The 25120-nt window shown below is 44.0% G+C and overlaps 1 protein-coding gene across 1 annotated transcript; it reads left to right on the forward strand.

The window, feature by feature from the left end:
* Window positions 1-10164: 10164 nt before the first annotated feature.
* mkrn1 (makorin, ring finger protein, 1) lies at window positions 10165-24783 on the forward strand. The gene is made up of 8 exons (XM_085251754.1): window positions 10165-10347; window positions 10971-11102; window positions 19416-19597; window positions 19939-20162; window positions 21336-21550; window positions 22234-22344; window positions 22753-22897; window positions 23214-24783. The coding sequence occupies exons 1-8, from the start codon at window positions 10274-10276 to the stop codon at window positions 23424-23426; spliced, it is 1296 nt and encodes a 431-aa protein (XP_085107880.1). The 5' UTR covers window positions 10165-10273; the 3' UTR covers window positions 23427-24783.
* The last annotated feature ends 337 nt before the right edge of the window (window positions 24784-25120 follow it).

Here is a 25120-nt window from a genome sequence, read left to right on the forward strand (position 1 = left end):
TTATGTCTAAAGCTTACGCAACTGACAGGAGAAAAAAGTATTTCCTCAGAGGGTCTTTCCAATACTATGCAAAAGTCTAAAGTATAATTTCATTTCCTCATATTTTGCTAGGAAAATGAAAAATGGGTGCAACAGTTTATTACAACATGTCCAACCATATATGGAAGCACAGTTTAAAAGGCAAAAACGGACTTTTTACAATTCTTATGAACTTGACATTATTTGATATATTTAAAGTCATATTTGATATGACTCCCTTTATTCTTCAATACAGCCTGAAATCTTTTTGTTATTTCTTTGAGAACAGTTCTCCAGCCTTCTGAAAGGACACGTCTAAGCTCTTCTTTAGATGCTGGATGCATTTTGTTCCACGTCCTACACCGCTTAAATACTTTTGAGCTCTGGACTCTGGGAAGAGTCCTTGATTAGTTCCACTGTGTGGTTTCCTATACAGCTTTGATTCCGATCATTGTCAAGTTGAAAGAAGAAGCTGTTGCCAACCAATGGTTTATAGACAGTATTGTGTAGTCAGTCAAAATCTGACTTCTCAGCATCTACAATTCCTCACATTTTGACAAAATACCCAACACTGCTGGCTGAAAAGCACTGTGCTGTACAAACAGCCATAGACAGCTATAGACTACCTCCGTACATACATTACAGTCTAAGGAGCTTGGAGAGAAAGTGACTGGACTTCTTTAAGATGTTTTAACTCTTCACTTCTTCCGTTTTTTTTCTATTTCTTGTGGATACAGTTTTTAAATGTTGCAGATATTTTTTAAAGCCCTCCACTTCTTCTTTAGACGTTTACTTGTCCCGTTTCCCCAGTTTATTAACGGCACACTGCACACCACGCCGAGATCTACCAAGTTTTTGGCCAACAGCACTTTGAGAATCACCTTGTTGGTGCAAAAATGCTATTTTATACTCGTCAGTCTTCAGCAACAGACTGCTTTCCTTTATGATAAAGCAGATAGTTTCAGTGGGTCAGGTGACCCTGGATCCTCCCTCAGCTACGCGACGATAGACCGAGGTACTTGGGGCCGTTTGATGCTCTGAGTGTTTCTTTTTCACTCACCATATGTTTAAACCACTCTGCAATGAATCATTACCTGTAATTTTCTGGCCTTCTTCTACGAGTATGCAGAGTGAAACAGGAGGTTGATCAGCAGTGATACTGGCACTGTACCAGTCAGCTGTGGTGACTTCTTAGCCTATCCTTTGCTCATGAGCTCAGCTGGGCTCCCGCCCTTGGCCCACGCACCTGCCGTGAATCTACCTGTTTACCTGGACTTCTGGGCTATTTAAGCTGAGGGCTCAGCTTAAATAGCAGCTGACGAGTTACTCGAGTTACTCTGTCAGTACAGCTCCAACCCTGTTTCTCGTGTGATTTCTCTGTTTATGCTAAACGCAGTTCTCCTGTGCTTAGATTCTCGGACTCGTTCATAATCCTGACCTGTTTCCCTGCGTGGCATGGAGTGGAGTGGAGTGAGAGTGAGTGTGCTGGAAACAAATACAAAAGGAGCGAACGAGCGCAGCATGTTTTGGACTTTCTCCCCTTTTCCCTTGGACCATTGAATATCACTGCCCTGTACACTTTATATACTTTCACGTGGTGTTTTGTAAAAAAACTTGTGATTGCTATTCTAGTTCAGCTGGTCTGCGCCTGAGTCTGTTTTCACCTGCGTGACACAAACAGGTTAGCCACTCGAAGCTTCACCGTATAATCACATATACTTACATTGTCCACTGTGGACATATGATTAAGTGTTTAACATGAGATCTTTGTGAATTAAGATGTGCTGCTCTCATGGAGACACAGGAAGTCTGCTCAGGTGTGTCAAACACAGCAGTATCAACAACATCAGGGACAGTGTTACGGCTCACACTGCAGGGACACTGTGTTTTCACCTCTCTCTCTGTTCACACACACACACACAGATAAAGACTACGTCCACACTAATGCGTTTTCATTTAAAAACACTTCGTTTTCACTCCGTTTTGGCCTCCTGTCCACACTGAGACGTTTTGCAACTTTGTACTTTTGTTTTACTCGCAGCAACGGCTCCACCTCATTGTTAGTCCATTTAAAAAACTCGGTGCTTTTCCTCGACATTTTGCCGGAAAGTAAATAAACAGCAGACAGAAATGAGGCAGGCTGAATCTTCTTGCGTTTCACGCATGCGCAGGACTGGAACGTCAGCGTTTTCGGCTGTTTCTTTTTTTTCTTTTTTTTCCGCCTGTCCCGTTTGGATCTTTTGTCATCAGAATTATTGTCTAAAGTCAAAGAAAGATGCCCAACAGATTTACTTTACCAAGTGGACCATCCCGGCCTGGCCGTCCATTTGATTGGCCTTTGTTTTTATTGTTTATTTTATTTTATTTTCAGTTGTTACATACGGGACAGATATGACTGGGAAAAGGGAGAAAGAAAGAGAGGGAGGGAAAGAAAAACAGCGGGGAAGAGGAACGGTGAGAAAGGGCACAAAACAAAAAATGGTAAATGGCCTGTATTTATATAGCGCTTTACTAGTCCCTAAGGACCCCACAGCGCTTTACATATCCAGTCATCCACCCATTCACACACACATTCACACACTGGTGATGGCAGCTACATTGTAGCCACAGCTGCCCTGGGGCGCACTGACAGAGGCGAGGCTGCCGGACACTGGCGCCACCGGGCCCTCTGACCACCACCAGTAGGCAACGGGTGAAGTGTCTTGCTTAAGGACACAACGACTGAGACTGTCGGAGCCGGGGCTCGAACCGGCAACCTGCCGATTACAAGACGAACTCCCAACTCTTGAGCCACGATCACCCCAAAGACATTCCTTTGTCGCTGACTCCCTCCCCAGCCAGTTTGTTGGTGGGGGAGGTTATAGTGTTTTATCACAGGGACATCTGTGTGAGGGTTCTGTTTTCTTGGTTAGTAACCTTCCTGCTTTTATGACTCTTTTGTGGGCAGGAAGTCAAACACAAACACACACACACACTCTCGCACATACACACACACACATACACACATAGTGCCTTATCTTTTGTGACCATAGGGGGGGTTTACAATGGGAGGTGCTTGTGTGTACTGTAACTGTTTTCAATGAAAGGCGGCAAGCGGAGGCCTGAGTCGAGGTCGTCTGTGGTTGGATTCAGAGTGCTTTCCTGAGACACCGAGCGGGCTTCACTTGCTAGCAAGTAAAAACCAGTTAAAGATGTTCGTCTTGTTTCTTTGCTTTTCGTTAACGGGAATAAGTCTCTAAACCAGCGGGGCCTGTGGAAGCACAGACCCAACACTGGGATTTATAATTAAATGAAAGGTTTTTAAGCATATTTGAGACCAGAAGTTTTGGTCTAAGTTAACTGATAAATCCGCTTCACATTTTGCAATAGGAAGTGATATTGATTCATCTGTTTTAGAAAGCATTCTGTATATTTTGGAAAGTAATCTGGGGGTTTTAAGAGTAATTGAACCACACTTGGTGGTGTTTGTAGTTCAACTTGACCCGGTTTAAATTTCTTTTTTTACTATGGATTTAATTTGTTGATATTCTAAAAATCTTTTCTTGTTGATCCCATATTGTGTAACTAGTCTGTCAAATGAAATCAATTCTGTTCCTTCTAGTATATGTTTTAAATATTTGATTCCTTTACCACCAGTGTTGGGTAAGTTACTTTAAATTAGTAACTTAGTTACATTACTAGTTACTTCTATCAAAAGTAACTCAGTTACTTCAAGTTACTCGTTACTTTCAGAGTAAATAGTTACTAGGGAAAGTAACTTTGGTTTTACTCAGAATTCTCTTGTTAATGTGTTGCTTCCGTAACTGGATACCCAGCCAGATTGCCAGTCTTCTAGCTTGCTTACTTGCCACAGTGCACTGTGCCACCTACCAATAGAAAGGAAAAAATAATGTGCACATTTCCACGAGAGAAATCCCACGCCTGATTCTATCCTAGCCTGCTTTTTACATCCAACACAAAAACTGCAGTCGTGGTGCTTTCGATTGTACTCAGAACTCAGAAATTCTGCCTTCTGAATAGGAAGATGTAGGTAACACCAGACTGCAGATGAGCTGCATACAGGGCTGGACTGGGACAGAAAATCGTCCCGGGCATTTTGAATAGAGACCGGCCGCCATTATAGGAAAAATCATAAAGCCTTTGAATGAAAACAAACACTGTTGTGACAGTGATGTACACTGTTCTGATGGTATATATGCATCAATCTATCAATTGTTTGTTGCAAGACTCAGATAATTATTTTTTTAAAAGTGAAACATTTTAAATGAGAATAAGAAAGAAAAGTATTTCTTTGTGCCCCCTCTCCCTGTTAATGCCCTATATGCCCCCCTGGCAACACTTTGCTAGACCCGCCCCTGCACAGTCACCAGCTGTCAGCTACTTAGAAAAGGATCCTGGTGTTATTTGTCTCTCAGAAACAGTTCATAACTTCCCTTCAACTCATCCATGTCACCTAAAAGGTAAACCTGTTTCTCCATCACAGCTCTGATGATTCAGTAAGGACATCTCCTGGTTTCATCTTCATGTTTCCCTCTCACCACATAACCAAACCGACATCATGACCAGCAGCTTCACAGCTGTGGCTCCAGCAAACATCAGCTGATACTAGAAATTAATATTAAATCAATTCTAACAACAGCTGATCAAGCTTAAACGTGCTGCTGTTGTTTACCGTGACATCCGCTGGTTTCCTCTTTCTGGCGCAAAGTGGGCGATAAATAAACAAGAGAGACGATCAGCTGATCATTGATCAGTTTCATGATTGAAGTACAAACGGGAGAGGGAGGGGGGAGAATGAGAGAAGAAGAGGCAGCTGTGCAGCGTAAACACAGAGTAACTCCAGCTTTGTGTCTTTTTCATTGTAGCTGAAGTCCGGGACAAACTGTTCCTTTTCACCTCAATAAGAAACGCGTAATATTTTCTCTGAATACCAGACGGGACGGTTGGCAACTCTAATAACTTATGAACAAAATAAAGTTCAACATCAGTAACATAGCACCACCCAGCTGTATAGAAACTCTGTCATGCTAGCTAGCACGCAGTAGGAAAAAGTCAGCACAACGAAAATAAACTCCACCTAAACTTGGTTCATATCTGACCCAGAGAGACTGCAGGTCATAACTTCTTACCTGAAGTTCAGTTCACCTGACACTCTCGGACCAGCGCCGCTTCAGGTCTCTCCTCCTGCCTCCCCTTTCCCTCATCCACCTGCTGGCCTCCACCACTTGCTAATGTTACTGAATCTGTGGAAGCTCCGCGATAGCCAACACACGAAGTAACGAATAACGAGCCTATCTAAATCCCAGTAACGAGTAACGCGTTCCTGGTTTTGGCATAATAACTAGTTACCGTGCTCGTTACCACAATAATAACGTAGTTACTGTAACGCGTTACTTAATAACGCGTTAGTCCCAACACTGTTTATCACTCCAATCTGAAAAGTTTATCATATTATTGTTTTGTAATATGTCAGGGTTGTTCCAGATAGGTGTACGTTTGCATGGGATTAATGAAGACGCCGTCATTTTTAGAAACTCCCACCATGCTGTCAGAGAAGAGCTGATGTTGATGCTTTTAAAGCATTCATGTCGTTGGATGTTTGAGCTGATAAATGGTAGGTCTGAGATCTCTAGATTATTGCAAAGTGCTTGTTCTACATCTAGCCAAGGTTCATCTAAGAGGGTATGTTTTAGCCATCCTGAGATAAACTGAAGCCTGTTGGCTAAGAAGTAGTGCTGAAAGTTAGGCAGTTCTAGTCCTCCTTTATCCTTGGTCTTTTGTAGTGTTTTTAAGCTTATACGTGGGGGTTTATTTTTCCAAAGGAATTTGGACATACATGAATCTAGAGATCTGAACCAATCTTGTGGCGGTTTAGTTGGGATCATTGAGAATAAATAATTTATTTTTGGTAAGACCATCATTTTTATAGCGGCAACCCTTCCCATGAGTGATATGGGTAGACATTTCCATCTAGTCAGATCACCTTCTACCTTCTTTAAAAGTGGGATATGGTTTAATTTAGTTAGATCTGCAAGCTTGGGAGAAACATTAATACCTAAATATTTAATATCTCCAGATTGCAGTGGTGTAGAAGAAGAATAATGGAAGGACCAATTAATCGGTAGGACTGTAGATTTTGACCAGTTAATTGAGTAATCTGATATTCTTGCAAAAGAGTTTATCAATGCAATCACCCCAGAGATATTGGTTTGTGAGTTTTGGAGAAAAAGTAACACATCATCCGCATAAAGGCTGATTTTATGTTCCACGTTCTTGCATTTTATGCCCTTAATTACTGAATTCTGTCTAATTGCTGCTGCTAGTGGTTCAATAAAAATTGCAAACAGTGAAGGGTGAAGTTTCGGCCGTTCCAATACAACTCTGTGAAAACGACTGGAAACGCTAGTGTGGACGCAGAGCGTTTTCAGACACAAACACCGTTTTCAAATCTATCCGGGCCGGTGTGGACGTAGTCGAAGAGTGAGACGGAGGAAAGACCAGCTGCTCTGTTTACTCTGTTTTATCTTTAGATCTGCATTGTACGGGCTGAGGTGTGTTTACAGTGCACTGATACCTGGGATCTAAGCAACATGTCATCAAACTCTGTTGCTTAAAAATCCCTCTGAGTACATTTTCACTGGAATATGGTGCAGATTTGACTGACTGTGAAAACCGTTCATAGAAACAGCTGAGAATAGCAGAGCAACAATGCAATAAAGTTACATAAAGTTTTCAGACACGTGTTGCTTCACCTTTGTCATCATATTGCACACCATGTGAGCTCAGCTTCTTATCTGTTATAAAAAATAATAAAAATATCTGTTATAAGTAATTTATAGTGTTTTAAAATTCAACCTGTAATTCTGGGAAATATGATGACCCCCCCTCCCCCAAACACTCAGTGTGTCCTTGGGTAATCATAGCACGGTGTGGGAGTTTCCAATGTCACTTCCTTAAATTAGGATAAATGTGGTGGCGAGCCACACATGTTAAAATCCACAGCTCACCATTAGTTGTTTCACTTTAGTTTACTTTGCAGTCGCAACTTAATACAGTTTAATTATTAAATGTGTTTTTGCACCTTACAGTGTTTACATGGTGCACACACACATTAGCACTTTTGTGTTGTATTGGTTCAGCTTTCTTTGTTTGAGTTACCTCGGGCTTCGGCTTCTCCTTCCTGGTTGGCAAACGTGTGGTTTTGGCCTGAAGTGCTGCTGACAGCCTCTTTGGACTGAACCACGCGCTTCGCTGCCTCAGGGGTGTTTGGTTATATCGCAGCCATTTTTTTCCTCCTTGTGTGTCATTTGGTTTAGCTAAGCCAGTATTTAAGTTCCCTCATGTGTCGCAGATCAGTCATGTTTGTTTGAGGTTTTCTTAGTTGTTATCTTGAGTTTAGTTTATTGAATCGACCTCTTTTATTGGTCTACCAGTTTAAGTTTTTGGCTTCGTTAATAATCTTTCATATTTTTGTATTAAACGCCTGTGTACTCTGTACTGTTCGGATCCTGACAATTAAGGAGTAATTTTGTCCATAATTATTAGACACAACGACACATTTTGCATTTACGTGAGCAGTATTTTAGTCCTGCGTATCACCTCCACATATCAAATGTCTCGAGGCAATGACTGTTTTGAATTGACTCTATAAAAATAAACTGAGCCAAATCCTTAATTTGTCCTATGAAGTGGTTTGTAGCCAAATGCATGCAGACTCGTGCTGTTCCCATCAACCTCAGCTGTATTTTGTGTTTTCTGCATTATCAAATGTTCTCAAACCACCAAAAAAGTTGATGATTGTATTAGTGGTATGGACATTTCAAAGATTTCTATTTTTATGATTGTTGTCTGTGAAGGTTCTCAGTCATCCAGGTCATCGTAGTCAAAGGAGCTTGCAAAGAAAAGCGTCTTTAAGTTGCGTGAAGACGTTTCCCCTCTCATCCGAGAAGCTTCTTCCGTTCTAGGCTCAAATGGTGGAGAGTCCCAGATTCAAGCCTAGTGGGAGTTTCCCCCCACAGACATTTTTATGATTGTTATGATTTTTTTAGTCCAGATTTGTCTAGTTGGAGAAGAGGAAAATCTCTTCTTCAGTAATGTTGTTTACACTGACGCACCGTGGTTGGGTTTAGTTTTCCTCTTATGGCGGTCTCACCTCACGGTCACATAGAAACTCTGCTGTTTGTAGTTTGTGGCTGAGAGCTTAATTGTTCAGGCCCAGCTTCCCACTGACAGTCTTTACAGTGACAGTGAATACATCCGGTTGGTCTACAGAAAGAACTGTGTGGGCAAATGAAGCTGCTGCGCAGTTTAAAGCTGAAACCTGATGCAAGCTGTTGTGTTTTTGCAGCGACCTGCAGAGGTTTGGTGTTAAACTGTCTCTGTTCATTGGATGGCTGAAACAAATATATTGTATATATAAATATATATATTCTTCTCTACAGTGACAGAAGTGGAATTGTCAGAAACACTGCATAATAACACAGCTAAAAATGATACTTTTCTTAGCCTTGCAACCTTACAAAAAATTACCTAGAAACTTACGAACAGCACATTAATGGTAACTGTACACTTTTAAAACACTTCTTCTCTAATTCCAAGAAAATGAAAGTAGAGAAAAGGGAAATGAAGAATAAAGTTTCACAGGGCAAGAATGTCCTTAAAAGAATGAATGAATCTGATTCTTGTAACTGGGTGATGCTTTACCACTTACTCTGTTCATTGCAGGGCTCTAGACTAACTTTTTGCTACGGTTGCACTGGTGCACCAGCACAAAAGTTAGAGGCACCCAAATGTTAGTTTTGTGAGCTTTAACCTGAGATTCTGCCGTTTCTGGCCAAATACATTTATATTTAAAAGTCAGGATTTAATGAATCGATATGGCTTCATTCAAGCTCCTCACCTCTCTATCTGCCTGCACTTTCAACTGGACCACGGCCAATCAGAGACCATCTTTGATTGGTTTAGACCACAATAGGGGCATAATGTGTGTCTGCTGTTCACCACACGGAGACTTTCAGAGTTTCGTAGTTCTTTTTTTTTTTTTACTACACTCGAACATTTGGTCGCACCATTGAAAAATTTGGTGGCATTTGTGGCCAAGTTGGTCGCACTCTAGAGTCCTGCTATGTGATGAGTCCACACACTTTCAGTTGTCTGGCAAAATTAACACAAATCAGCAAAATAAATTTCTCTTTATTAAAACACAATGAAGACAGAATCAGAATATGAGGAGAGTGATGTTTATTATCCTTTACTACTGTCACGGTGTGCTGGGCGGTCGTGGCGGCGTGCTGTGCTGTGTTAACATCTAAATGATTTACATCTATGTCCAAGTTTAAAAAAGACCATGACAACATGAAGAAATCTGAGCATTTTGATCATGAAAGCTGTGACAAAGGTGATTTCTGTTGTAGAAAGAGCCACGGGTGTGTTCAGCTGTGAGATCTGCTGTGAACAATGGACCATGACCCTCCCACCAGTCCACACATGTGGAACAGAATGAATCACACCTCAGTGCATCCTGTCACTTTGTACACCACAACATTTATTTGTCCTTTTATATTTACATTCATACCTATATCTCTATATTTATCTATTTATCTATCAATAAATCTGTTTCTACTCTCATTTTATGTGAGCGCTTGATGTTCGTTGTATATTTCCTGCTATGACAACTAAATTTCCCTCTGGGATTAATAAGGTTTCTTCTTCTTTATATTGTTTATTGGCGGTTGGCAAACAGCAAAATGGTGCATTAGCGCCACCAACTGATGTGGAGTGTCGATTCTGGTATCTGCCAAAAGGGGCTACTTTGATGAGTCAAAAGCTTAGAAGATATTTTGGTCCATAAGTTGATTTCATGATTTCTTTTTTTTTTTTTGCGTGTTTGTACCATGCTTTCATTTCAGAGGGCAATGAGACATTAAACTGCATAATTTTCTGCATAATTTTCAATAAAAAACTTCTAAAACTTTTGCAGTTAAATTAAATGCTATGAGACAGATACAAATATTTGATGGAACTTTGCGAGCCTGGTTCATCTTCTTGATTAATAGAAATGACGCCTGCTTCGACTGATCCTGATTATTTATAAGGTCGAACATCTAACCTGCCAACGGTGCCGCGTAGTGGACGGCAGTCTGCACGGAGACGGTTTTTCGGTGAACTTCGGCTTAAATTGTCCACAGTCGAAAGATGCCGAGCTCGAGCGAACCTGTCCGGAACATCCGGCTGTAGCTTCTCAACATAAACAGCAATGGCGGAGGCAGCAGCAGCGTCAACGGCGGCTTCAGCAGTAACAGGCGGTTGGACAAAACACGTAACCTGCAGGTAGGACAAGACAATAGAACTAGCACATTCAGACGGCGATCGCACACCGTGCCGTTTGACGCCAGAATAACGCTGCCAGGGCAGCTTATGAGTGATTGACGGGAATGTCTTTCAAGGGTCCGCTCAGCTGTTCGCGGAGCTAGCTGTAATGTTGTCATGTTCGCTGTGTTGTGGTCACACAGCAGCCTGCTGTGCTAGTTTAGCCGCCGTCCTGCTAGCTACGCTTTCGACAATCGGATCGGCAACGCTGAACTGTAAAGCTAGTGTCACACAGCAGCCCCTCGACGAAAGCTCTGAAGCTAGTCTCAGCTAGCAGTTCTCACTAGTTTCACATTAAAACCAACAAACTAATCTGCGTTTAAACCAGCGGCTTTAACTAGTTGTTGCCTTTCGGTGTCACATCATCTGCTAGGTTCACATCCGGACCAAGCTAGCGCCGCGGTCCCTTAAACATGACCGCGATGGCGTTATGAGTATGAAAGTACAAGATGACATCGACACGCATTTGATTCGCCTACATCCAAGTGACGGGCTGGCTGCTTTTTAACGCTGACATTGGGCTCTAAAAGGAAACACGCTGTTTCATGTGTTAAGTAAACTTTGATTTCCTTTTGTATTTCCAGATATTTCATGCACGGTCTGTGCAAAGAAGGGGAGAACTGTCGTTATTCCCATGACCTGACCAGCAGCAAACCTGCCAGCATGATTTGCAAATTCTTTCAGAAGGGAAACTGCGCGTTTGGGGACCGTTGCAGGTAAAGACTGAACTGACACCAGAGCAGGAATGTGCACCTGAGCGAAACTGAGCTTGCATGTTCGTGCTGCGACGCAGCGGCCCTGCAACGTGTTTTCAGCTGAGAGCTGAGCTGCTTTCTAAAAGTGGCAGCATAGCGGGTTTGCTAGCAGGGCTTCTCAGAAGTGTCCCCCTCAAGTAGATGTGACACCCGAGACTGCGCCTTAATGTCAACATGTTGTTGGTCTGTGTGTGTGGCAGCTTTATGTGGGTCAGAATCACACACGAGGACCTGCTGTTTTACTGCATGAACTCTTGTATTTAAAATGACTGCCTGGGTCGTGCTGTGTATTTTACACGGTGGGACTCTGCCTTCAGAGGCCCAGATTAGTAGGATGACAGTTTCAGAACATGCATGGACAAATCTAATTAAAATCTGACAGAGTATGACTTGTTTGGAGTTTATCTTGTAGAAGGACTTGTGGCGGTTCTGTTTTAATTTAAATGTTAGTGAATATTTTTTTATTTATACATAAGTACGTACAAGCATTCGATTATTTATATTGACCATTGAAGATGGTGAATTTTCCAATTCCCAGCGTTCTGATTGCTTTAGATTGAATAAGTTATTATTTATTGTTACTGCTGCAGAAAGAATGAAAGAGGTGAGCAGCTAAATATAAACAAAATGTACAACAATATGTTTCCAGGCACTTTCCTTCTGTTCTTCTCAGTTTTAATGAAAATACAGTTGTACAGATCAAAACCTTTGTTAACAAGATGAAGATTGTTTCAGCCCTGCTTTGTTTTAGTACACAGCATGTTTGTATTATATTAATAAACAACAACATGTATACATACTAACGAGGCTCAAACATGCAGAGGTGTTTTTGAAAAGTGGATTAGGCTCCCAGCCGCCTCGTAGAGCCAGTGTCTGCTCCAGTTAGATCCTCTGAGCTGGTGAGTCAGTGTGAGGACCCCAGCAGCAGCAGGGGCACAGCGGTTTCACACATACTCGCATCTTTCTTTAATAGCGTTTTTGCCTTTGTGAAATCCTCAGGTTGCTATGTAGTACTGAGTTACTGTTGTGTGTGTTGTTGTTGTTAAGTCACATTCATCCATACCTGTGATTGAGCTGCACCATGGAGGTGCTCTCGTTATTTTGGAGGCTCCACAGGCCTTCGCACCCTGCATTGAGAGTCCAGAGAAAGACTCTCGCTGTGGGGGTTTATTAAGGTTGAATTCCCTGGGCTCTATCTATTGTGATGCACTCTGTTTTGTTCTTTCACTGTGTCTGTCTCTCTGCTGCTTTCTCTTCTGCGGCCCCCAGGGCCAGACAGGGTGCACTGCAGCCTGCATGGCAATTGCATAATGCTCCATCTCTGTGTCTCTGTTTCTCTCTGTTGCTGGGTTCCCCAGGTTCACTGTGCTGCAGCTCCCTCCTCTCATTTCTTTATGCATTGCCTCAGCACAGCGCCCTCCCCTCCCCACTTATTCAACACTCCACAGTCTAGGAATAGTCTGGTTGTGCTCTGAGCTAGTCTAACAGAAAGGAGAAAAAACCATCAAGGGGAGAAAAAGATGCATAAAGTAACAAAAGCAGCAAATGTGCTGGTAATTAAGATTTACTCAGTAAATGACTAAAGAAAGCACCAGAAAAGCACGATGATGCCATGTTGAGCTCACATTGAGTCACGGTGCACGATTTGTACCTGATGCATGCAGTTGTTCAGAGATGGCACAGGTAGGACTGAGTTTATGCAATTCTGAACACAGGTAAAAGGAGAGCCACAGGGACGTTTTAACGCCAACAAATTATGGAATGGAAAGTGTGTGTGAGGCTTACAAATAGCCTTACCTGAAATTTGGCTGCTTTCGTTCAAAGTCATGTTTACCATGTGATCTCTGTCCCAGTTATAATGAAGCAATAATGTAATGAAGAGTTTTAGATCTCGCTGTAGAAGTCTCTCTCTGCTGCTCTTGCAAAGGCTAGATGATGTTACAGGGAGGCAAATCTTTGGGCGCACAGTAGAGTATACCTACTGTCTCTGTGCACGGAGCTCCAGCTGCACAGGAGAAAGGGCTCCACGGGCTTACATATGTCGCCCAGTGCATAGCTGGCTGCTGGCTCCCTTTACTTAACCTCCTAAGACCTGAGCTCTTCCATGGCATACATTTTAAATTTCTCTTTGATATTTGGACATATTGGGACCCGATGAATGTAAAAACAAAGAATTAACAGATTTTTTTTTTTTTTTTTTTTAAACCTGATTTTTTTGTATCTAAGAAAAATGAGAGCCTCATATTCGTTTAAAACTTCGATAGAACAGTGGCAGTATGTAAGTGCATATCAGGCCCTTGCAGAGCAAAATTTAGTGTTTTGGTCTAGACAACACAAAATGTGATGTCCACATATGTGGACGCCAGGAGGTTAAAGAACCACAAAGCTCAGATTATCTCAAGAACATGAATAAAATCCTTCATGAGAGCTCTTATCCCTCAGCCATCACCATCCTGGATGCTGCTAAGTTAAAGACAATCATATCCAATTTAACCTTTTATGTACAGTGTTTACTCCGTTGGTGTTTGCATTAATGGGGACTAGTGCAAAATAGAATTGTGTGTGTTTGCCAGCCAGCTGCTGCCACTGCATCTAAGGAGGTAGAGCAGGTCATCTACTGATGGAAGGTTGGTGGTTCAATCCCTGGCTCCCCCAGTCTATATGCCAAATAGCCTTTGTTAGATATTAACCCCAAGTTACTCTCCGTTGCCTCCATCAGAGTGTGAATGTTAGCTAGAAAGCACTTAAAGCATAGAAGAAAATGCTTGTGTGGGATGTTATATGAAGCTCCTGGAGAGTAAAGTGCTGTACAAGAATCAGCCCGTTTAACTTTTTTCTTTTTGTTAACTTAATTTGACGCTCGTTTTTTGCACTGAGAGAATTCCCCCTGAGTTTGGTTCTTCAGTTTTTTACTGCTGCAACGACACTAAGAGTCTGATTCTGTGTTGCTGCCATCAAATTTAAACAATTATTACTGTTCATTGCTCAATTTAAAAATGTGATATTTCTTCTATATTCTATTGTGAAGAAAATATGATTTTGGGTGTCTAGGTTGACGGCATCCTAACATTGTTACTCCTGTTGATGGCTGATGGAGTAGCAGGCGGGCAGCAGCGTGAACAAGTTTCAGTGATTCTTCAGATAAGGGGCCAAACATGTCCGGCAGATAAAACCCAATTTTGTGGGTTTTCTGCAGACAGTCCCAGTTTGTCAAGTCTATTCTCCCACCACGTGTGACCAGGATGGGAGAATGAGATAAACTATACTGCCAAAAGGATTCACTTGTCTCCTTCACTGACATCCTGTTCTTAATCTATAGGCTTTAATGTCAGCCCTCCCTTTGCAACCATAACAGCAACAATTTTTGACTGTTCTCCAGAAGCGAGGTCAGACACCGATGTTTGACGAGAAGGCCTGGATCGCAGTCTGCGCTTTATAATTCATTGCAAAAGTGTTTTATCGGGTTGAGGTCAGGTTTCTGTGCAGGCCAGTCAAGTTCTTCTGCACCAAACTCGTTCATCCATGTCTTTATGGAGCGTTCTTCGTGCACAGTCATGTTGGAACTGTTCCTGCAAAGTTAAAATCAATCCTTTGATTTTTCTGAAAGTCGACAGAGCCCCTTATAATCCCGTGTGCCTTATGATGTATGAACTCTGGTTGTGTTTACTGACCTCGAAACGATTTTATGTACACGGCATACATGCATATAATGCATGGCAGCCTCGTCGCGAGCTCCCCCAAGCAACAGCTGTTTTTTGTGTTTAATTTTACTTTTCCTTTATTTTTTCACGAGCAGCACTTGTCTCCTTGTGTACGACCGACAAACCTTACTGGACATAAAAGACGGACTTTCCAATCACTTTCCGGAGTTCAAGTTTTGCAACACGGACCCTCCGTTTGCAGACCCCCCATTCATCTCACGTGAGACATCTTTGTTCTCTGGCCCTGGAGGCCGCAAACGCCGACGCAGAGGGAGAAGATCTTGCGTTCTGGTTCGACTGAGACGGCGCACTTACAGACCACCGTTACCCAGTTTATTACTGGCTAATATGCAGTCTCTGGAGAACAAGCTGTGCGAGCTTCGGGCACGGATCTCATTCCAGCGAGAGATGCGGGACTGCTGCGTGATCTGCCTCACAGAAACCTGGCTATCGGACAAGGTACCGGACTCCACAATACAACTGCCGGGGTTCTCTGTGCACCGCGCGGACAGGTCACAGGATCTTACTGGGAAAAGCAGAGGCGGTGGTGTGTGTTTCATGATCAACAACAGCTGGTGTGATTATGCGAACGTGCACCCGGTCAAATCCTTCTGCTCACCGGACCTGGAGTACCTGATGATTAAGTGCCGGCCATTCTGGCTACCGAGGGAATTTACAGCAGTGATCATTACGGCTGTTTACATTCCCCCACAAGCCGACACTGACCGTGCACTCAGGGAACTGTACAGCGCGATCAGCAGCGAGGAAACCGCACACCCAGAGGCAGCGTTTATCACAGCCGGAGACTTTAATAAGGGAAACCTGAAGAAAGTCTCACCCAAACTCCACCAACACATCCATTTTAACACCCGTGGAGATCGGCTACTTGACCACTGCTACACCTCTTTCCGGGATGCGTACAAAGCCCTCCCTCGTGCCCCATTCGGCCAATCAGATCACCGCTCCATCCTGATCCTGCCTGCCTACAGGCAGAAGCTGAAACAGGAAGCTCCAACCCGGAGGGCGGTGCACCGTTGGTCGGACCAGCCGGAGTCTGCGCTGCGGGACTGTTTTGATCACGCGGACTGGGAAATGTTTCACGTGGCCGCCAGAGACATTGATGAATACACAGACTCAGTCTGTGGATTTATCAGGAAATGCGTGGAAGATGTCGTCCCAGCCAGAACAGTTAAATCCTTCCCAAATCAAAAACCCTGGATTAACGGAGATGTTCGCGCGGCACGGAGCACCGCCTTTGCCTCCGCGAACACATCGGACTACAAACACGCACATTGCCAACTCCGGAAGACGATCAAAGCAGCCAAACGTGAGTACAGGGACAGGGTGGAGCAACAGTTTGACAACCCTCGGAGTATGTGGCAGGGACTAAACACGATCACAGACTTTAGAGGGAAAACCAGCACACCGCAGACCACGGCCTCTCTGTGTGAGGATCTAAACGTATTCTACGCTAGATTCGACACAGCGAACACCATGAGACCGGACAGTGTGCGCACCGCGGATGACGTCAGTGCGCACACTGTGTCTGAGGAGGATGTGCGGAAGTGCTTCAGGAAGGTGAACGCACGCAAAGCTACGGGATTCCCGGCCGCGTCCTCAAGTCATGCGCGGCTCAGCTGGCTGGAGTGTTCACGCACATCTTCAACCTTTCCCTCTCTCTGTCTGTAGTCCCAGCCTGCTTCAAAATGGCCACCATCGTCCCTGTACCCAAATCCTCCACCATCTCCTCATTGAACGACTGGTGACCTGTAGCCCTGACCCCCATCGTAAGCAAATGCTTCGAGAAGCTGGTCAGGGACTTCATCTGCTCTGCACTACCCGACTCACTGGACCCTCTACAGTTTGCATACCGCCACAACAGGTCCACTGATGATGCCATAGCCCTGACACTACACACTGCCCTGTCACACCTGGAGAAGAGAGACACGTATGTGAGGATGCTGTTTGTAGATTACAGCTCAGCATTCAATACCATCGTTCCCTCGAAGCTGGACAGGAAACTGCAGGATCTAGGACTGAGCAGCTCCCTCTGCAGCTGGATCCTTAGCTTCCTGTCTGACAGACGCCAGGTGGTCAGACTGGGCAGCATCACCTCATCCCCCGTCACACTGAACACTGGTGCTCCACAGGGGTGTGTACTGAGCCCTCTCCTGTACTCACTCTACACCTACGACTGCACGGCCACTAACAGCTCCAACATCATTGTGAAGTTTGCGGACGACACTACAGTGGTGGGTCTTATCACCAACGGTGATGAGACGGCTTACAGGGAGGAGGTCAGCGCCCTGACCCACTGGTGTCAAGACAACCATCCCACCCTCAACGTCGCAAAGACAAAGGAGTTGATAGTGGACTTCCGGAGGTGCAGAGAAGTACACACCCCCATCACCATCAACGGCGCTGCTGTGGAGAGAGTGAGCAGCTTCCGGTTCCTTGGTGTACATCTGGCTGAGGATCTTACGTGGTCAGTACACACAAACAAAACAGTGAAGAAGGCGCAGCAGCGCCTCTTCTTTCTCAGGAGACTGAAAAGATTCGGCATGAGCCCCCGCATCCTCAGGACCTTCTATCACTGTGCCATTGAGAGCATCCTCACTGGATGCATCACCACCTGGTATGGCAACAGCACCGCCTACAACTGCAAAGCTCTCCAGCGAGTAGTGCGGTGCTCTGAACGGATAATTGGAGGTGAGCTTCCCTCCCTCCAAGACATCTACAGGAAGCGCTGCCTGAGGAAAGCGGGGAGGATCATCAAGGACTCCAGTCACCCCAGCCATAAACTGTTCAGACTGCTTCCATCAGGAAGGAGGTTCTGCAGCATCCGGTCCCGTACCAGCAGACTGAGAGACAGCTTCTTCCATCAGGCCATCAGACTGCTGAACACTTCATAGACACCTCAGCTTCACTACTGGAACTTCAACATTATGCACTCCACACTGTATATAAATGCCACTGTTTTGCACATATTCAACTCTGTATATTTTATATATTTTATTTATTGTTTACTCTATTTAATTTGTAAAATATGTGCACACACACACACACACACACACACGTAGAAAAACACATTTAGTATACACATCCAGTAATGCATATACTATTATATATTGTACATATATTTGTTAGTCTCAGATGTAGCCATTCTTATATTTTGCTTGTTTTACGTTATTGTATTTTTGCACATCTCTGTTGCTTGTGAAGCTCGCACACAAGAATTTCACTCACATGTGCTGTACCAGTGTACCTGCACATGTGATGTGACAATAAAACTGATTTGATTTGCTGAGGATATGTCGGCCAATTTCTGTCAGCAAGGAATTTGCATTTGCACTGTTAATTTTTTACATAACTTTAATGCACTTAAACAGCTGCTTGTTTAAGTGAAAATACATTGATTGTTTGTTTTTTTTTTTTTGCACTAATAAAGTTCAGGAGTTGTAAAGTATTTTGTCTCGTGTCACTTATATCATCAGTTATATCGTTATCGCAAATTTTCAAATGTATATCGAGATAAATATTTTTGGTCGCCCTGCTCTAGATGAGTTTGTCCTGTAAAGAGGCTCATGCAGCTCTCAAATGGCTGAAGTCATGACAGAGAATCTTTATCAGCAGCAGCTGGGAACATCAAAGATAAGAGCGAGCCTCCCTCCAGAGCTTCTCCACTGCAATCGAGATTCCTGAACTTTGGAAACTTGTTGTTTTGGACTGAAAAAACTTTCGGACAGAAGCCGTTTTAGTTCCTGTTGGCACCTTTTTTTATTCATATTACTAGCACTTTAATTTGTATAACTTGATATTTTTTTTATTCTGACTATCACATTAAGTAATATTTAAAATACATTCGGTTATTTTCAAATTGATGTTTCCTGGATGATTATCTAATTTGCTGTGGGACGAGAGGCTGATCCTCACAGGTGGGCGGAGCAGGTGAGGTACTGGATCCTAGAACAGCAGGTTTGTCCACAGGAAGCGGAGATGAGAGAGAATAAAATAATCATTGACTAATCAAAGACAAATCGGCAGATTAGTCGGCAACCAAAATCATTTTAGTTGTAGCCCTACTGACCACTTTGTGGCTGAGTTGCTGTCATTCCCAATCGCGTCCACGTGGTAATAATACCACTGTAGTAATGAGGAAACTTGCCGATTAGACTCTTGCACAGGTGACCTCCCATCACGGTACCATGCTAGAATTCACGGAGCTCCTGAAAGCGACCCGTTCTTTCACAGATGTCTGTGGAAGCAGTTTGCTGGCCTGGCTGCTTGATTTTATACACCTGTGACTCCAGTGATGGAACACCTGAATGTAATTATGTGAATGACTAAACCTGGTGTATTGTTATTAAGCTCCTCCACTTGGGGCAGCGACTTGTCCCAGACTCAGAGTGGGTGCTCTACCCTTAGATGCATCAGAAACAAGTTGGAGTTTAGTCTTGTCCTACTACGAGGAGCCAGGACTGAACCAACCTTCTGATTAATGTAACAAGAAGCGATGTGTTGTTTGTTTACTGCTACACTGTAACAGTCCTGGTGTGACGTTGTCGTTCTTCAGGTTTGAACACTCTAAACCAGTAAAGAACGAGGAACTGCCAGCCTCCCAGACGCTGCCGCTCGCCTCCGTCTCGCTGCCCAGTCCAGCAGATCCTGAGCCCAGTGGGCCGACGCCTGGACCAGTGGTGCCTGACTGGGTCAATGCTGCAGAGTTTGTTCCAGGACAGCCCTACTGTGGACGTGGTGAGCAGTCAGGATTGATAACATCACGATGCCTACTAATGCTGATGCTTTTGCTGTTATGGGGGAAACAACTTAATTATGCACACATGCTGTCACATCGGTGTTTTGTTTTCCTGACATTTAAACCCAAATAATGTGTGCGGCGCCCAGCCTGCCAGCCCGCGAGGGTAGAGCTCCAGGAACAACTATGAACATGCAAAGAATGTGAAGCTCAAAATGCTCCACTTTAAGGATGCTGTGCTCCATCTGAAAACGCAGAGGAACTTCAGTTGTGTGTGTGTGTGTGTGTGTGTGTGTGTGTGTGTGTGTGTGTGTGTGTGTGTGTGTGTGTGTGTGTGCAGCTGAGCCAGCGACTGTGGAGAGCACAGTCCCTCTCATTGAGGAGCTTGACCGTGATCCTGCGCTGGACAACGAAGATTTGAGGAAGCAGCTCTGTCCGTATGCTGCTGTCGGAGAGTGCCGCTATGGAATCAACTGTGCTTATCTCCATGGCGATGTGTGTGACATGTGTGGCCTCCAGGTGCTCCACCCCTCTGACAACACTCAGCGCTCAGAGCATACCAAGGTAACCGTTACAGCACGGCCTGCTGGTGGTGCACAAATTCCATCACCGTCTTTCTGCAATCGTTTTATTGCACAAACTCGATGATGGAAACCATCATTGAGACGCACCTTACTTAAACCTTTAAGGCCATCGGAGCGTGCACGCCCCATTTTACGCAACGATTTTAAAATCCTGGTGGAATTGCAACCACATAGGCTGCTATTGTTATTGTTATTGTTATTATTATTATTATTATTGTTTTTGCATGTGAAACTGGAGCAGTTGTACTTGTGTAAGATGGATTCAGCTTGTCCCGGGTCGCAGTTTCCTTCCACAAACTGCTTTGCAAAAATCATGTAAAAAGCGCTGACAACAACAAAAACATTATAATCCAGAAACATCTGATCTGATCAGCTGTTCGTAGCACTTCCTACGTTAGAATAAATGTCAGCGCGAACTATCACACGTCTGCCCTTACCTGCAGAAACTGGAAGTGTCATTTTTCGTGGGAAACGTAGTTTTTTTTTATGCTGGTTTTGTTTTTTGGGTTTTTTTGTTTGTTTGTTTTCCTGCAGTTGATAAAAATTAGTGTATCCCAAAAATGAAACTATGAAGACACTCGCAATAAATTTCCTGCGCTTGGAAACTATTTTGTGCGACTTTTTTGCGTAACAGTCTTGAGGGACGTCCCTCCGACGTTTCTCTAACTAGAAATATGTGCAAAAAAAAGATTTTCCATTTTTTTTGTAGTTTATTGCACTTTTTTTTTGCAATTTATGTCGTTACTATGGGCTTAATGCAAACATATTATTAAAATCTGGGACATAACGGTTGTATTGATGTACGGTAGCTTGAAATGCTCCCAAAAATGGCGGCATGTAAAAACATAGATAAGCTCTGGTTGTGGTGGGCTTCAAAGGGGACATTTCACTAACTGTAGGTGGGCGTATATGTATGTGAGCTTGTGTTTCCAGTTGGTCCCCTCCACATTCGTGCCCATGAGTGTGTGTAAATGCAGCCGTGGATTTCTTTTTAAGATTCTTCAACCCGTCCTCTGTGTTACTCCTGCCTGAATGCAGTCTGACAAAACACCGCCCAACTTACAAGAAGCTGATTAAAGCCAGAAATGTTCTGCATGCAGTGAAGGCCTCTGTGTTGATTCCTCAGCTTACTGAAGGTCATTCCCTGTTGTAGGCGTGCATTGAAGCCCATGAGAAAGACATGGAGATATCATTTGCCATCCAGCGCAGCAAGGACATGATGTGCGGCGTGTGCATGGAGGTGGTGTTTGAGAAGGTCAACCTTAGCGAGCGCCGCTTTGGCATCCTCTCCAACTGCAACCACTGCTACTGTCTGAAGTGCATTCGCAAGTGGAGGAGTGCCAAGCAGTTTGAGAGCAAAATCATCAAGTAAGTGCTTCAGTCTGTTGTGGACAAAGTGGAAGTGACATTGTGGGTGTGGAGTAAGAGTCTGCAGGACATCAGAGCTTGTTGTTTCACGGCTGGTCAGGGTGGACAGTTCCAGCCTTTGTAAAGGGTTCTTTAGGCGCTTTTCTCCTCTACCTGAGCGCTCAAAGCATTTATACAACTTGCCTCGTTCACTCATTCATACTAGCAAGGATGGGAGCGTGAGGATTTTTGACAGCAGCCAGGGATCAAACCGAGATGAGCTGCTCCACCTCCTGAGCTACAGCCAGCTCACACACCCGAGTGTCCACTCTTTAAAGGCTCTTTAAATATGTAGCTGCAGAAAGTGGAATGCAAAAATATCTATAGGCAAAACGATGCTTATAGAAAACATCAGGTTCATCGCAGATCTGTCAAGAAAACATCAGCTCGTTCAATGCGACACTAGCCGAGGTCTGTGGCTGCTAACCCTGCTCTCAGGGTGGAGCAGGTTGTCTGAACCAACAGGATGATGGTTTGATCCCCAGCTGTTCTAGTGTGAGTGCATGCTTGCTGTGCTTTATTCAGGTCCATTTTATTTATATAAATATTAATCACAACAATAGTCACTTAAAGCCATTTTATATTGTCAGACAATGAGACTGGGTCAAAACAAAAATAATCTTTCTTTTTCTTTTTTGGGGCAGGTCTTGTCCAGAGTGTCGAATCACATCCAATTTTGTCATCCCAAGTGAGTACTGGGTGGAAGATAAGGACGACAAGCAGAAACTCATCCAGAAATACAAAGACGGCATGGGGTAGGGTTTGCATGACACGCCCACACTCACTAAAGAGCATCGCTGCTGCAACGAGGCGTCGCACCATCTCATGTATACACAACATATTGTGTAGTGTGGGAAACGGTGACACAGAGTTGTTGTTCATCTTTAGTTTGACTAAACTAAACGAGAATGCAGTAGGAGCAGGACTGAAGCTGAAGCTTTAAGGCAGGTTTTATAACTCTGCAGCTGGCCGACGACAGCAAGTTATAAAACCTGCAGGAAGAAGAAGCAGATTTTTGAATAGGAAGCTGTGATCAGAGACACAGCAGTGCGCACAGTGTGGGGAGTCGTGATCGGAAACTGAAACACACGAGGATTAGCTGTCCTAGTGTGAGCTGTCGAGACGGCATCTTTATTCTCTGGTTTCCTCTTTGCCTTCTCCAGAAGTAAACCATGCCGATACTTTGACGAGGGTCGTGGAACGTGCCCCTTTGGCTCAAACTGCTTCTACAAGCACGCCTTTCCTGACGGGCGGCTGGAGGAAGCTCAGCCTCAGCGAAGACAGACTGGATCCAACAGCAGGAACCGGGTAACTTTTTCTGAACTCTTTCATATCATAGCCGGACAGGAGAGTGTGTTTATCTTCTGCTCTGGACACCCACTGCAAGGGAGTGGGGTGGGGGGGTGGGGGAGGTGGGGCACGAGCAGTAGGTGTGTTGTAGAGGGAACGCTACAACAGGAAGGAAGGAAGGAAGGAAGGAAGGAAGGAAGGAAGGAAGGAGACGATGGTGCAGGAAACATTAGAAGCAGCCGTGAAATAAAAATAGGAAACCGTGGCTACACTGTGTCCACATGGTTAAAAGCACAAATGTGTTTCGTTTTAGTTTTCTTGCGGTTCCTTTCAGAACTCGAGGCGAACGCCGCTGTGGGACATCCTCGACGAGCGGGAAAGCACCGACTCCTTCGACAACGAGGACGAGGAGATGGTAACGTTCGAGCTGAGCGACATGCTCCTCATGCTGCTCGCCGCGGGAACCGACGACGAGGTGACTGATTCAGAGGACGAGTGGGACTTGTTTCATGAGGAGCTGGACGATTTCTATGAGATTTACCTATAGCAGCCCCGACCGCCGGCGCCCTACATCCACCCCTCACCTCCCCGTATATACTAGACACTAGAATGGACTGTCTTGTGCGAGTGATGGACAGTAGCTTTCCCTCCACCCCTGTATTGTGGCAGTGCCTTTAAGCAGGCCATTAATAATGAACTTCTAAAATATTTAAAAAACAAAAAAAAGGAAAAACCAACAAGTCGGTGCACTCGTGCTAAACATTTTCTAGACATTTATTCTTGTGAGTCTTTCTCGTGTGGTTCATGTTAAAAGGAAACGATAAAAGAACTCGGTATAAAATTTAACAAAGCTTATAACTTTCTTCAAATAATAAAAATTGTCAAGTTTATTTGTGGGCGAGGGTTTGACTTCTTATCTAGCCAGGTGTTTGTACATAATCCTGAGACTTTACACTCGAGCTTACTCGGCACCATTTACTGTAATCGTGAGGCCGTGTTGTAAGATTTTATAGATGGTTTTTGAAGATCCCAATCTTTTTCTTTATGAACGCTGATGACAGCAAATATATTGTGCAGATGGTTAATAAATTAGCTGTAATGACGACATCTTCCACCGCCACATATTTCCTACAGTTCACGCCATTAAAGCATTTTATACCTCAACATAAACTGTAGAAAATCCAAACGATGGACTAAAGTGTCCTGATGCAGGACGGGCGTCTTTGTTACCGTCAGGCTTCACTTATTGAACAGCTCCAAAAACTCAGAGCAAACAAAGGAGTTTGTTGTTTGGAACAAATTAGGTCCACATTGTGACTGATGGCAGCTGAACAAAGGTTCTTCAGGAAACCCTCCTGAGGCTCCGTGTCGCCTGTTTCTCACCTGAGACGTTGAGCTCAGATCTCTCTGACACATCAGTGTGATTCTCACTGTTACAGCAGTACTACTGAACAAAACGCAAGTGTGTCGAAGCCACTAGTGGACAGAGTTCGTGAGCTGCTCAATAACCGAAGCGTCTGCTAACCCCGTGCACCCGACGGAGCGGTCTGTGGGTGATCACCTGTATTTGGACATGAGGAGAGTATTTGCCCCGTACGTGCCAGCTGCAGTATCGGTCAGATAAATGATGTAAGCATGGACACTTTTGAAAACTACCAGCCTCTAACCCCAACCCCGGGGCCTCGAGGTAGCGCAGAGCAAGCCCTCCCAGAACCAGCTCCAAAGTCACTGCTTGAGCTCAAACGGACTTCAGTAAGCCTTGAAGCTGAGACGCTGACCCACACTCCTGACAGCTGGTGCTGACTTGTTGAATGCCACTGGAATGCATATGTTTATACTGAAATGAGTGTTTTCAATGTTCCACAGCCATCCATCTTAACTTGACATTAAAGTTTAAAAATCTTCCTGCTGTGTCGACTTCGTTCATGGATCAGCTTTACTCTGATTCTGATTAGTAGCTGTTTTTAAGAACAAATTTCAGCCTTTGTCACTTTTGTGCGATATGAAACAACAACTCTCATTTAGCTTTACTTTAATGTGTTTTGGATAATTGTCCTCCAGCCTGTGCCTGACGTCTCTGCTTGCTGGAGTTCTTGAACAGCCTTCAGTGCAGAATTCCTTCAGTTGCGAGACATTTAAAAATGTTCTTAAAATTCTAATGAATATTTCCGATGGTGCTAAATGTGTAAACCAGCTGCTGGTCAAACTCGTATGGCCCTTTTTGTGTGGAGATTCAAACTG

Source organism: Mchenga conophoros, linkage group LG17 (genome assembly GCF_057382185.1).
Source record: "Mchenga conophoros isolate Kocher_MC1m ecotype Shallow Benthic linkage group LG17, M_conophoros_male_GT1.1, whole genome shotgun sequence".
NCBI lineage: Eukaryota > Metazoa > Chordata > Actinopteri > Cichliformes > Cichlidae > Mchenga > Mchenga conophoros.

What these genes read in the sequence shown, in the direction of transcription:
- mkrn1 (XM_085251754.1), top strand. Translation starts at nt 10,274, where the DNA reads ATGGCGGAGGCAGCAGCAGCGTCAACGGCGGCTTCAGCAGTAACAGGC. An exon ending in ACAGCCCTACTGTGGACGTG is followed by an intron (nt 19,598 to 19,938) that starts GTGAGCAGTCAG and finishes GTGTGTGTGCAG; the next exon opens with CTGAGCCAGCGACTGTGGAG. An exon ending in AAATACAAAGACGGCATGGG is followed by an intron (nt 22,345 to 22,752) that starts GTAGGGTTTGCA and finishes TGCCTTCTCCAG; the next exon opens with AAGTAAACCATGCCGATACT.